A 16,184-nucleotide genomic window follows, 5' to 3' on the forward strand; every position below is an offset into this window, starting at 1 on the left:
TTTTTAATCATTTTATTTTATCTCTCTCATCTATTTCATTGATTTTTAATTATTTTATTCATTTTTTTTTTATCTATTTCATCTAAGAATGACAACGGGTATTCTACCCGTCGGGTAGTGAGGTACCCATCCCCGAACCCAACTTTCTTTACATTACCCGACGAGTTCCTCTATTTGTTTTTCTTATATCCGATTTGTCGAGTACCACATTACCCCTCGAATATTTATAAGATTTTAGATGTTGAAAATAAGAAAATATAACTTTAATACTAATGATATAAACAAATGTCACATTACTTACACATACTTATGTTGCAGTGGTCGAAAAATATATCGATATTATAGTTATTATAATTGAAGAATAAACTAGAAAAAATAATGTTGAAGAAACTAGAAAGAATAATATTGAAAATTTAGGAAGAATGATGTTGAAGATGAAGAATGAATAGAGGAAATAACATTTTGTATTGAGAATGATGTTAAAGATTAAGAATGAGTATATAACATTTTGTAGAGAGAATGATATTAAAGATTAAGAATAAGGAGAGTGAAATAACATTTTGTAAAAAAAATTAATATTAAAATTAAGAATAAGGTGAAGGAAAAAACATTTTGTAGAGAAAATGATATTAAAGATTAAGAATAAACATTTTGATATTAAAACATATGATGATGAATAATAATGAATAATAAATATTTAGATTTATGTGAAGGTTTGGTGAGTATAATAAATAATATATATTTATTTTAATAATTATAATGATTATTGGGTTTGACACCCCTCTCATTTTTGAACCCAACTGGTAACCTTCTAGCTTTCACATTTTCGATCATGAACCCGATTTAAATACTGGACCCCGACCATTGAGTATCCACAGTTCTCAGGTATACGAGTACCATTCACATCCCTAATTTTATATATTTTTAATCATTTTATTCATTATTTCTAATATATTTTTAATTTTTTATATATTAATATAAAATTATTATTATAATAATACATAAATTTAAAAATATATCTCTACATTTTTTTACACACAAATATAAAAAAAAAAAAAAAAAATATATATATATATATATATATATATATATATATATATATATATATATAAAATGAAAAGTATGAATGATAAGATTTATATTATGGGCAATTTAATAATAAATATAAATAATATTACTTTTTATATGATATTATTATGGAAAAAAGCTCATTTAAACGTATGTACTTGTACAACTAGCTTACTTAAACGTATGTACTAATAAAAGGTCATTTAAACGTACGTATTATCAAAAATTGGCTCAGTTAGCCTCTTTTAGTAATCATGGTTAAATTTTATTTTTAAATTTATATATTTATTAATTAAATATTAATATATTTTCTCTCTCTTTCCTTTTCATTTATTATTTCATTTATTACTAATAAATGAACCCTCTATTTTTATATTTTTTATAATTTTTTATTATTTCTATATGAGTATTTATGATTGATTATTTTAATTTTATTGTATACATATGAGCATTCATCGTTAATTATTTTAACTCTATATTTTATCTTCTTTTTTATATATTTTTATTATATTCACATTAATTATTAATTATTTTAAAATTGTTTGATCCCAATAATTGAATATAACAATGAAAATTCTTTCAACAATAAAAATCCTTCAACACAAAAATAAATTAATTAAGAATTGAATAATAATAAAAACTCATTCATCAAACACTAAAAGTCTAATAATTAAATATTAGACAAAACAATTCTTTTACTACTAATATAAGTCGTGAATAAAAATTAAATAAAAAATTATTAATTTCATTTTTATTTATATTAAACTAAATAAGAATAAACTCTTTTTCATTTATATTATATTAAATTAAATAAGAAAAACCCCTTCAAAAAAAATATTACAGTAAAATATAAAATTCATAAATAAGTTGTTAATTAAAAAAAAAAAATGAGAATTTAAGAAATATGAGAAATAAAAACTAATAAAAAAAGAAGATGAAATATAAAAGAGAAATTAATATTAAAATAATAAAAAATTTAAAAATAAAATAAATTACCTAGTTTAATTAATGAAAAAGAAGGAGAGAGAAAATATATTAATATTTAATTAATAAATATATAAATTTAAAAATAAAAATTAACCATGATTATTAAAAGAGGCTAAATGAGTCAATTTTTGATGGTACATATGTTTAAATGACCTTTTATTAGTACATACGTCTAAGTGAGCTAGTTGTACAAGTATATACGTCTAAGTGAGCTTTTTTCTTATTATTATTATTTTTTAAATCAGTGGCAAAACCTTTTTATAGAATAATGAAAATGATGAGTGTTGGAGCTCATTTGATTTACTGTTTTTATTTAAAAGTTAGATATCTTTTATAAAAAAAATTTTAAAATTAGATTATCATAAATACCCCTCAAAAATTTATATATCACCCCTCACAACAAATCAAATATTAATAAATTATATATAATTTTGTATTATATATTTAAATTTTAGCCATAATAAAACTTTTATATATATATATATATATATATATATATATATATATATATATATATTCTTTTATCATATTCATATTAAATATATATTTAAAATTATATATTAATAAAGTTTAATATATTTATCTTATTTATTTTAAATTATATTATTTTTTAAAATTTAAATAAGATAAATTTTATCAAATGTACATGCAAATAAACTGAATAAACTTATTTCGATAAACTGAAAATAAGCTGAATCAATCCTAAATATGACATGCCTAAGAAACCAAATCTCTACAAACGACATAAATTTTATTGCATTTGAACAAAATTAATCTTTACTCAAGAAAAAGTTTGATATAATATAAATGGTCAAGAATAAAAGATTGATAAGAACACAAACATTTTGTCCCAAACTCACAAGCCATGACGAGGCTAATAACCATTGACAATTACAATTTCAATTCCTTCAAATTGACCTAAAGAAAGTCACATCCAGTATAGTTTCTTGTAAACACAAAATGTTCAAATTCGAGATAGTTAGTGCATATCATATTGTGTCACACTTATTCACATCATTTACAACCCTAATGGAATCTATTCCAAGCTAAGATCTTCATATTGATTCAAAATTCCTTCAACTATAATTTGACCTTTGATCTTGCACGAGGGTCTCCTTTCTACCTAGTTTGGCAACTAATGCTTGTTTGACTCTTCTCTTTGAGTCTTTGTATATCTTTAACATAATATGAATCATCTTGACATGTTCATTCATTTCTTCCCTCTTCGGTGTGGACGTGTAGAAAATAATAAAAATCTTACAAAATAGTTAATTAGTTAATTTGTTTGTTAATTAATTTTAATAACATTAATTTTATTAATAACAAATTAATTAGTTTTTGTTAAATTTTAACGACAATAAGAGGTGAGGTCCTAATAAGCTAAATGGTTAAGTGTTTGTGGGCGATATGTTTAACCTATTATCCAATTTTTGTAAAAAACATGACAAAGTTATCTTACATAAATAATTATTTTATGTTAATAATTTATAAAAATAAATAAAAATACGTTAAGTTTAATAAAAATTAATATTTTTTAGTTTTCAATACTCTAATGGGTTACCTTTGATATCTAGCCCATTAGAGTCAGCCTACATTTCAAAACATTTTCATGTTTACCCAACTTCTATTTATGTTTTCTTAATATACACATCATTTTATTCATTTTCCTAAAATACCTACTTTTTCTCACTAAACCCACTCATTATACATTTCAATCTCTAAATTTAATAATTACTTCATTTTATAAACATAAAATATAGATAATTAAAATTAATAATAATTAATTAAATAATTAAAATAAATTTTATATATTATATATTAAAATAAAATACATTATATAAATATAATATATTAACATATTATATCTTTATTTAATATTATAAATATAATATATATATATAATTAAGATTAAATATACTAATATAAATAAATATTTAAACTAAAATAAAATATATTATAAAAGTTTAAATAAAATATATTAAATAAAACTTTATTTTAACTTTATACATTTTGTACACACCTACATACATTTTACACTATAATATTAAATTTATTCTCAGGATAATTTAAATAAAACAAACCTAAAGTTATTCGTCGATGTCAAATGACTTAGATGCACTCATCAGTTTCTGATGGCCTAGATGCACTCGCCGGTGTCAGATGGCCCAGATGCACTCGCCGATATCGGATGACCCGAATGTATTAGTCAATGCTAGAGGTGGCCCAAATATATTAATTAATGTTAGAGATGACCTAGATGCATTAATCAATGCTAGAGGTGGCCCATATACATTACTCAATGTCAAATGTGGCCTAGATGCATTACTCAATTCTTGAGGTGACCCAGATATATTAGTCAATGTCAGAGTTGGCCTATATGCATTAATCAACGTCAGATGTGGCCTAGATGCATTAGTCAAAGATAAAGGTGAACTAGATGCATTTGTTATTGCTAGAGATGATCTAAATGCATTAGTAAATGTTAGAGTTGACCTAAATACATTAGTCAATGTTAAAGGTGGCCTAGATGCATTAGACAATGTAAAAGGTGGCGCAAATTCATTAGACAATGCTAAATGTGTCCCATATGCATTAGTCAATACCCGACGTGGCCCAAATAATTTATCGTCTCTCTTCTAGATCTAGAGTTGTCTCCAAGATAACTTAACAACTTTTTTGTTAACCCAAATATTCAAGTCTATTTAGTAAATCTTCACATTGACTTGAATACTTCTATTGCTGCAAATCATTGAACAACTTCAGAATCGAATATAGTTTCTTTGTAGCTAGGTAGATGGTTTTGACGTATTCACCTCCTCCACATCAACCTATAGTACATAACCAACCATTTTCCTCATAACTATATCTCTGACATGGTTTAACTTCAATCATTCTTGATTGACATTCAACTATGCCTTATTGACTATAATATATGGTGATGCAACTTTTAAACAAAAGATACGAGATATTTGAAAGTGTGAGGTCAAAATTAGTGGTTGGTTTGACGAGTATTTAAAAGTGTGAAGTCATGAGATAAAGGTCGAGTGGAGGGTGGTTTGTTGAGTGTGAGGTCAGAATTATTGGTTGGTTTGGCGAGCATTTAAAAGTATGAAGTCACGAGATGAAGGTCGGGTGGTGGTGATTTGTTGAGTGTGAATATGGATGGCAACGGGTACCCTACCTGACGGGTAGTAAAGTACCCATCCCTAAACCCGATTTTCAATTCACTACCCGATCCCGACCCCAAACCCGACGGATATCTCAACTTCTATCCCCATCCCCGATTCGTCGGGTACCCGATCCCCGACAGGTACCTATTACTCGATATAAAATTTATAAGATTATAAAGATTAAAGAAAAAACATAATAAATAATTTTAACATAGTAATATTGAAATGTTAAAAATACAAATAAAAAGATAAAAAGATTATTTACCTACATACTTATTTTTGTAGATTTTGAAGAAGATAAACAAGAGTGGAGAAGAAATAGAATGGAAAATGAAAAAATAGAGATTGAATATAAAGAATGATGAGAGAGAGTAATATTATGTTATTAAAATAAACGTTGAAGATTTATGTAGATAAAATGTTTTTTGGGGAATATAAAAAAAATTAAAGTTGAAGTGTGGTGTATTTAGTCGGGTATTGGGTTTGAGTTTTGCACACACCCCATCCCCGATCGGGTACCTTCTCCCCCTCCTCATGCCCAACCCCAACCATGAACCCGATTGAAAACACCCGAACCCGACTATCGGGTACCCATGCATATCGGGCATACGGGTACCCATTGTCATCTCTAAGTGTGAGGTCAGAATTAGTTGTTGGTTTGACAAGCATTTAAAATTGCGAGGTCATAAGATGGAGGTCGGGTGGTGGGTGATTTTTTGAGTGTGAGGTCGGAATTAGTGGTTAGTTTGGCGAGCATTTGAAAGTGTGAGTTCACGAGATGGAGGGAGTGTGAGGTCGGAATTAGTTGTTAGTTTGGCAAGCATTTGAAAGTGTGAGGTCACGAGATGGAGATCGTGTGGTGGATGGTTTGCCGAGTGTGAGGTCATAATTAGTTGTTGGTTTGACGAGCATTTGAAAGTGTGAGGTCACGAGATGAAGGTCGGGTGGTGGGTGGTTTGTCGAGTGTGAGGTCAGAATGAGTTGTTGATTTGATGAGCATTTGAAAGTGTGAGGTCACGAGATGGAGACTGAGTGGTGGGTAATTTTTCGAGTGTGAGGTCAGAATTAGTGGTTGGTTTAACGAGCATTTGAAAGTGTGAGGTCACGAGATGGAGGTCGGGTGGTGGGTGGTTTGTCGAGTGTGAAGTCGGAATTAGTGGTTGGTACGACGATCATTTAAAAGTGTGAGGTCACGAGATGGAGGCTGAGTGGTGGGTGGTTTGTCGAGTGAGGTCAGAATTAGTGGTTGGTTTGGCGAGCATTTGAAAGTGTGAGGTCACGAGATGGAGGTCGGTGGGTGGTGGGTGGTTTGTCGAGTGTGAGGTCGGAATTAAGATTGGTGGTTGAGTTTGACGAGAGATAAGAGATGTGTCATCAATTGAGGTCGACTAAGATTGGTGAGTGGTTCCCCGATAGATAAAAAAATATATGAAAAAGTATGAGTCACAAGATTATGGTCAATTGAGGGGTTAAGTGGGTGCATTGAGGAATTAAGTGGGAATATCGAAGGGATAAAATATATGTTAACATTAAGTTTAAGATTAAATTTAATTTTTACAAACTAAAATTAATTTTAAATTAATTATATTTAAATAATATTAATTTTATCTAAAATATTTATGTATAATATTAATTCATGCTAGTTATAATAGTCACATTGAATTGTAGCGCTACCAGATTCTACAATCCATTTAAAGTCATGTGACTTGATCTCGATGACATATTTATTATATTACCATTTTATAAAAAAAATAAAATAAAAAGATTTTAAACATTTATTGTTATTTACTCGTCTGCAATGAATGTCATTTTAACCATGATAAAATATGTAAGTACAAATTATCTCGCTCATTTTTTACTCAAATTAATTTTTAAAACAAATTGTCCTTCAACTTTTAAAAAGGTTAAAAATGGTCATTCTGTCAATCGTTGGTTAAACATAACGGTTTAAACTTAAAACATTATTTTTTAAAATATTATCTTTAATATTATTTTTTATATTATATATATAATTATTAAATCGCGTATATATAATATTATTATTAAATTTTATATCTATATAATTATTAAATCTTTTATATAATATATAGATAATATATATTATTTATTTTTATCTATATCTATATAAAATAAAGTTTAAAATAATTTATATAATATATATTTTAAAAATTAATTTAAGGGTTAAAAGTAATTGAGTAATTGGAAGATTACCATTACTTTTAATCTTCAATTTATTTTTTTAAATATATAATCTATAAATTTATATATATATATATATATATATATATATATATATATATATAATTAATGATTAAAGATAGTACATATAAATTATTTTTAAACTTTATTATATATATATATATATATATATAATAAATAATATATATATATATAAGAGATTTAATAATTATATAAATATAAAAATTAATAATAATAATAATAAAAGATATATATATATATATATATATATAATATCATCTATAAACAATTTAATAATTATATATATAAATATAAAAAAAATAAGATTAAAGATAATATATAAAAAAAATTAAGCTTAAGTCGTTATGTTTAATCAAAAAGTTAACGGAAGGGCAATTGGTGACCTTTCTAAAAGTTGAAGAGACGATTTGTTTCAAAAAATAATTTGAGAGCTAAAAGTGAGCGATAAAAATAATTCGAGGGCCGCCTAAGTAATTTTCCCAATTTCTAAACAGAAATACGAAAGAAAAGGGTAAATTATAACCTAAATGGAATAAGAATTCATTTTCTGATGATTATATAATAGACAATATTATATAAAAAGAATAAGAATGATAACACATCATTTGGGGATAAATGGAATAACATAGGTCAACATATATGGAGCTTCAACTCACAATCATAAGGTTTTGCTCATTCCAAGTTATGCTATACATATATACATAAACTTTTAATTTGGCAATTTTTTCCAAAAGAACTTTGGTTACTAAGGTGTTGGTAATGTGGCCCCTTCATCTATATCGTTAGCGGTGTCTCGTTTTCTTCTTCTTTGGAGCACCGCTAGACGATACGTTAACACTCTTTATTTTACGGTTCTATTTTATATTTATATAAAAAAATTTATATAGGTGTAACATTTTTAGAATTTGATGAGCAAAATATATTAATTTAAATTGTAACTATTAGTATGAATGTGACTAGAAATGATTGGGAGATGAAATTTGGGTGAGGGAATATGAAAGGAAATTACTTGGCGTGATTGATTGAAAAAATCAAATAATTTCTCTCTCTTCTCTCTTTTCTCCCACTTTTTCATTTTCCCAATCAAGTGATATCACATAATTCTCTCCCCCATTCCCTCTCCCAAATTCTATCTTCTATCCGTCCTCGTAATAATATGTTATATAAATAAAATAAAATATGACAAGTTCAAAACATTAAATAGTGAACTGATCATATAAACAGTTATGAATAGTGAATTAGTGATCACTGACCAGTCCTCCATTTGGATACAAACCCCAAGAAAATAACAAATGAATATATTTAAAAGAAAGAAAAAAAACTTGCCTTATAAAGGAGGGGCACTGAGAAAGTTTCAATATTCATGTGACGTTCCTTTCATAGTAAAAGAAAAGGAAACGTTCTGATCTGATGGGTTATCTTTGCATGCAAACGTCAAGCTGATTTAACTTCTAAAGTTAGAAAAAGTATATATCTGGCAGCAGACCGTACGTACTAAATATTACCGTTCTAAGACCATAAATTAATCATGCCTTCATTAGCACCAACATACTCTAAATAGAGATACATAGCTGTTCCATCATCTCCGGCCAGACAGAAGAACCAGAAATTTAAAAAGATCGATCATGGATATCGACGGTGGTGTTAATGATCACAAGGAAAGTGAAAACTTGGTTTATTCAATGGAGCTTCCAAATGATCATGTTCTACTCAAGGAGAGAATAGTTAGTCATCCATTGTATGATTTATTAGTCAATGCTCATCTAAATCTCTTGAAGGTAAACTCCAAACCCAACCACCAAACAATTTTTTATTTTTTTAGAAAAAATATTTCATTTTCAACATTTAACAATCAAAATAAATCGATAATGATATTGAAAACATTTCATTAATCCATGTTTTAATACCCATTAATTATATTTGTGTTACTTCCACTTTTCATTTTTATTATAGTTATTGAAATATCACAAAATTTAAGGTTGATTGAAAACCTAACAAAAACTGCTGTCATAAGTTAGATAACCAAGTTCAACACATATCTTAATACCCAATCATCTTTTTTGTTTTTGTTGCACTTTTATCAACACGAACATACATTTGACGGAAATTGTTGTTTTTTTAGTTTATTTTCCGATAAACTCTAGCTAAGAGATATAGATAGCTAATATTATCATCTCTTTTTATGTTGACTAGACTTGACGCAAATGTTCTTGTTTGTTTTTAACTAGTTTGGTTCGACGTGCGTAAATATAATGGCAGGTGACATTGGGTGACATTGAAGAGGAGATTGTCGCCGACAAAATTATTACACAATCTGTAAAAGACAAAAAGCTCGATAATGTTAACGACAACGCCAAATCTCCAGACCTGGACAACTTCATGGTGATGATCAATTGAAATGATTTATAAGCATCTAATTAAACTGAATTAAAGAAACTAATACAATATATTAGAAAAAATTAATTGTCATTTAATTAACATAATTTTAGATATATAAGAAATTGTTCTTTAAACAAAATAAAAGAAAGAAATTGTTTGTGATTTGTATATATCATGATTTATGATTAACAGGAAAGCTACTGTAAAGTTCTGGACAAATTGAAGGAAGAAATGGAGAAGCCAATGCAAGAAACCTCAGATTTCATCGAGACCATGTATTCTGAGCTCAGTTCCATTGTCGGGCCTTCCTCTACATCTGATCATCACTAGACAAAATCTTTAGTTTTAAGAAAGTAGGATATGAATTTGATGTAAACTTATAAATTAGTTTCATGGTTATTCTGAATATCAATTTCTTTAAGTTTAAAAAGTTAAATTCTAGAGTACATGATCCAGTGTGTGTGTTTGTTTTGATCACATAAGTAAGTAAACCTTTATAGTCTATCTTGATCAGGACTGTCCTAAGAAATTCTAAATTTGATGTATGCACATTTGGTATTTGGGATATGTTGAAATCGCAAAATCCATGAGTTTGCTCTTAAAGTTTATAAATCTCACAAATAAGAATTTTTTAAGGGGGATTTGGTTAATTAGGGTTGATTGTATGGGTAGGTTAAGTGGGTTGGGTATGATATTTGGTGGATTGTTAGGTTTGAGGTTGTTTGTCTAGTTTATCTATATGTTAGAAAATAGATGCATATAGTTTTATCAATAATTGTTTATGTGTTGAGGATTTAATTAATTAAGTCAGTTTGCAATTTTATGGGGTAATTTGAACTAAGAATAAAATGAGTTGACAAAATGAATGTGCAACACAAGTTTAATGATCAAAATGAGTTATTTTAAATAATTGTTAATTCTAACATGTTTTTTTAAGAGATGCTAACATAATAACTTTAGACAATATTAGTTTTATATATTTCAATAAAAAATCAAATATGAAACTTAAATAATTGTAATTTTTTAGTCTAAACTATATTACTATCCCTCCTATTTATACAAGTTCATTCACATTTATAGTAAGAGTTAAATATTTAAAATAATATATATTATAGTTAAATATCTATTAAAAAAATATATTTTAATGAGTTTTAAAAGATTTAATTTAAAAGGAATAATTAAGGTAGATTCAACCGTATTAAGAGACAAAATATTATAAGTTCAATTTTCACAAAAACGTTTTAAGTTCAGATGATGTCGTAGGAAGTCACATTTAAATTCATAAATTAATAGAATTATTTTAATTTTTTTTTAAAATGAAATATTAAAAACGATAAAAACATGTTTAAGCACAACAACAAATCATGATATTAAAAAATATTCAAACATGTTACCAAATAGATTATCAAGTTCATAGATCCTTAAGAAAAATGAATAACTCCCGACCTACTACACCGATTTTACAGAACAAATATTAAAAAACGTCATAATAACAACGTTATAAATAATACGCATAGAACGATTACAATCATTGAAGGTTCGACGATTTCTCTCCAACTAAATAGTCCACACAAAAATAATCGAGATGGTAACCTAAATATGTATCTCTTGCTATATTAGTTGCCTTAAACCAAACTTCACAACAACTACTCAAAAACTCGAGCATCACCTAGTGAATCACAATCATTCTTCACAAAAGACTTTATATACTAATCACCATTGACAATGCAAAAGTAGGTGAATTGTCGATGTCACATTATTATCACACATATATAAGACATTGACTTACTATAATACCACTTTTTCTATATTGCCAAAAGAATTTCACAAAAAATCCCTATAGAAAATTATTTAATTATTATGACTTGAATTAATTTTATAATAAAGATAATATAAAATAAGGTTACTTTAATCATTATTTCATGAAATATTTAAAGAATTGATTACTCTATCAAAAATATAGTTATTATTGGTCAAATCTTAAGGGGTGCTTGGTTCAAATAAAGAAATGAGAATAGGATTGAGATTGATAGTTGTGTGGAATGAGAATGAGTATGATTGATAGAAGTGTAGTGTTTGGTTAAGAGTTTTAAACATTCTCATTCCCATTAATAACGTTTGAATTTATAAGAGAAAAATTATAAATATAATTTTGTTATTAAAATTATGATTATTTTTAATTTTTTTATTAAATTAAAAATATAAAATATTATTATTTTTATAACATTTAAAATATATAAAATATTTAAGTGACATAATTTAATAAAATATAAACATCTAATATTTTTTCATATTAATTATATTTTTTTAAATAAAAATAAAAATACTTATAACAAAAAAAAAATGTTGAATGTTTCAAATTTTTACTAATTATAAAATAAGATTTATACTCTAGTATATCAGACATAATAATCTTTCTCAATTTTTTACTTATATTTCAGTATATAAAAATTTAAATTTCAGTTTAAAATACTATTTATTTGAATTTTACAAAACGTTAATGTTTAGTGTAGAAGAAATTACATTTTATTATTTAAGACATTGCATTTCAGTATATCAGACATTACACTTCAGTTTATCAGATTTACATTTCAGTTTATCAGACATTACACTTCAGTGTTATTTCATGATAATAAAAATAACATTTCAGGTTAATAAACATAACATTTCATGTTCATAAACATAACAGTATAGGTTCATAAATAACAATGAACGTATAGGTTCATAAATAACAATGAACTATAATTTCTTATAAATTAAAATGCAGCAACATTTTACAATAGAAAATAAGAAGAATATAAGAAATGAAATGAATCAATTAATAATACATTGAGAAAGAGATTTATGTGCATTTGAAGAGATTTTAGTTGGCTTTTGATGATGGAGATCTAAAGAAGGGGCCATGAGAATGCCTAATGAGGTCGGTCGAATATATCATTATTGAGTTACCTCCATTTCCCTTTCTTGATGCCGCACCTTTTCGACATGCTAGTGAAAATCTTCTTCTTCAAGTCCGTGATTGAGAAACACTTGAATGACGACTAATCGTTGTGCGAAAGTGAGGAAGAGAGAAGTTTCACCGACCCTCTAAAGAGCGGTTATTGATACAATGTGCTTTCGGAGGACATTAAGGAGTCATCATCGTAATCGAATCTGAGGCTCATGCTGGGAATGTAGTCATGAAGCATATCGTTGATTTCCTTAAAACGTCAAAAATAAATCAGATATATCTGATCCGCCTTAATAAATACAGCGTCTTCTCCTTCATTCTTCTCTCTCCTGTGCATTTGACTTTTGAGAGGGAAGAAGAAGATGAGAGATAAAGAGAAAAAAAGATTTGATCAAAAAATAGGAAGAGGCGTGGGGAAGAAGAAAATAGTTTGTAATTTTTTTTTTAATTTTTTTCTTTTAAAAAGAAATTCAATGTGACAGTCACAGTCACAGTCACGTTGTTCTACCCCGTCGCTCCCTATAAATTATTCATATTATAATCTTTAATAATTATTATTATTATTGAGATTTATGAATAGTAAGAGGAATTGTTTAGACCTTAGTTTATGGTATTCCTAATAATATGAATTAACAAAAATAATTGGTAAAATTAATCTATGTTATAGGTTTCCATGGTCCCAAAACAAATTCGGGCCCATATCATCAACTCCCTCTTTCCACGTAAACATTATAACATGGTGACAAGTTAAATGGACCTACTCAACTTACAAAAGTCATTAGTCAAGCTAGCTGTTTTGTTTTGTTAGGGCATATATATATATATATATGCCAAAGACCTGGTTAGTTTTCTTCATTTCACTTGTACTCCAATATACACGTTTTATATTTCCAACCATTCACACTAATAAGTATACATCATGTGAACACAATAGATGGTTAAAACAACTGCCAAAACTGTGTCTATCATTCTTGAATAGACTAATTTAATTTTATTATTCAATTCTTTATTACAATTTATATATTTCACTCCTATGGTTTCCAATTCCAATATTTCTTGACTAACAGACTTACAGTCATCGTTTCACATTAATTATTGGGAAGATATGCAGCAAAAAAGAGTGATGGAGAAATGGATAATACTTTATTATTTAAACAAAAATAAATAACTCAATTAAATGTAAATTATATGCATAACAATGTGAAAGAGTTGGGGAGGGAAATAGTAAAATGTTGGAAAGATAATACAAAGATTAGAAATTTAACTTTTTTTATTTGTAATTGTTAGATTATAAGAATATATATAAATATATAAGATATTATCACGATATTATAAATTGTGATAATATCATTATTATATTATATTATATTATATTATATTATATTATATTATATTATATTAGTTTTCTTAAAAACTTAATGTAATGTCTATATAATAAAGATAATTTATGTGATTTAAAATAGGATTATTAGGGAAAATTACCTGAGAGACCCTCTAATTATTCTGATCGTTCACTTTTAACCATTAAATTATTTTTTAAAACAAATCGCCCCTTCAACTTTTAGAAAGGTCATCAATGACCCTTCCGTCAACTTTTTGGTTAAACATAACGACTTAAACTTAAATATTATTTTTTATATATTATCTTTAATATTATTTTTTATATTTGAATTATTAAATCGTTTATATATAATATTATATATATTATTAATTTTTATATTTATATAATTATTAAATATTTTTTATAATATATATATTATTTATTTTTTATCTATATCTATATCTATATAAAATAAAACTTAAAATAATTTATATAATATATATATATATAAAAAAAAAAAAATTTGAGGAGTGATAGAGTGAGGGAATTTGGTGAGGGAATGACTTGGCATCACCTTCATTGGTTGGAAAATGTAAAAGTGGGAGGAAAGAGAAAAAAATAGAGAAATTATTTAATTTTTTCAGCAAATAAGATTATGCCAAGTCATTCCCTCACCAAATTCCCTTACCGAATTCCCTCACCTAATCATTATATATAATATTTATATAATATATATTTTAAAAATAATTTAAATGTTAAAAGTATTTGAGTAGTTGGAAGGTTATCATTACTTTAACCCTCAAATTATTTTTAAAATATATATTAAATAAATATATATAATTAATGATTAAATATAATATATATAAATTATTTTTAAACTTTATTTTATAAACATAGAAATATATATATATATATAAGCGATTTAATAATTATATATATAAATATAAAAATAAGATTAAAGATAATATATAAAAAATTAATATTTTAAGCTTAAACTGTTATGTTTAACCAAAAAGTTGACGGAAGGGCTATTAGTGACCATTCTAAAAGTTGAAGGGGCGATTTGTTTCAAAAATTAATTCAAGGGCTAAAAGTGAGCGATTGAAGTAATTAGAGGGTCGCCTAGGTAATTTGTCCTTTAAAATATCATTCTAATACAATCTTTCTTTCTCCTTATATTCTTACATGGTATCAGAGCCTTATTATCGTTCTTGAGTCAATTAAGTGATAGTCTTTCGCTGCCTTCATCAATGGTTACTTTAGTCATTGATGGAGGGCTCTAATAATTCTTTATTAATTATTATTACTATCTCTTAATAATATTTTATTCTTTCAAATAATTATGTTGATGTTTTTACTTTTTTCAACAATCATATTCTCTGAGTTTGTTTTTAGTTGTTGCTTTATCCCAGTAGTTAATGCTATATTTTTATTGATGTTAATACAATCATATGTGTTTCTTTACTAGTTATTTAGTCAACACACTGCCATTCTTTCGTGAGAATGAGTTTTACAGGTGTTGTTTCACCCTAGCATTCTATTCTCATGTGATTATACCTTTTTCGCTGGTTTTATTTAATGCAGCACACTGTCATCCCGTCGTGGGATGGATTTCGAGACTCACGAGTAACTTCGGAGTTCATTCAGTAGTTGTTTCACCCCAGCATTCAACGCCCATGGGATTCTACCTCTTTGTTGATTTATCCGTCAACACACTATCATCATGTAACTGGATGGAGCTCACGAGTTCTGAAGCTTTAAGAATATACCATCAACATTTTAATATCTCGTCTTCAACCTCAAGTTTTTAAGTGTTTTTCATCTTGAGTTTAAGGAGGGATGTTAGAATATAAGATAATATATATGTAAGATATTATCACGATATTATAAATTGTGATAATACTATTAGTATATTATATTATATTATATTAGTTTCCTTATAAACTTAATGTAATGTCTATATAATAAATATCACCTATGTAATTAAATATAACATTCAATACAATCTTTCTTTGTCCCTATATTCTCACAGTAATAAATCACGAAAGAATAATTATTGCAAATAAAAAATAATCAAAACATTTTTTTA

The 16,184-nt window shown here is 26.2% G+C and overlaps 1 protein-coding gene across 1 annotated transcript; it reads left to right on the plus strand.

Moving 5' to 3' along the window:
- Positions 1-9,070: 9,070 nt before the first annotated feature.
- Positions 9,071-10,154, plus strand: LOC124909803. The gene is made up of 2 exons (XM_047450440.1): positions 9,071-9,223; positions 10,017-10,154. The coding sequence occupies exons 1-2, from the start codon at positions 9,071-9,073 to the stop codon at positions 10,152-10,154; spliced, it is 291 nt and encodes a 96-aa protein (XP_047306396.1).
- The last annotated feature ends 6,030 nt before the right edge of the window (positions 10,155-16,184 follow it).

Source organism: Impatiens glandulifera, chromosome 7 (assembly GCF_907164915.1).
Source record: "Impatiens glandulifera chromosome 7, dImpGla2.1, whole genome shotgun sequence".
NCBI classification, from domain to species: Eukaryota; Viridiplantae; Streptophyta; class Magnoliopsida; order Ericales; family Balsaminaceae; genus Impatiens; species Impatiens glandulifera.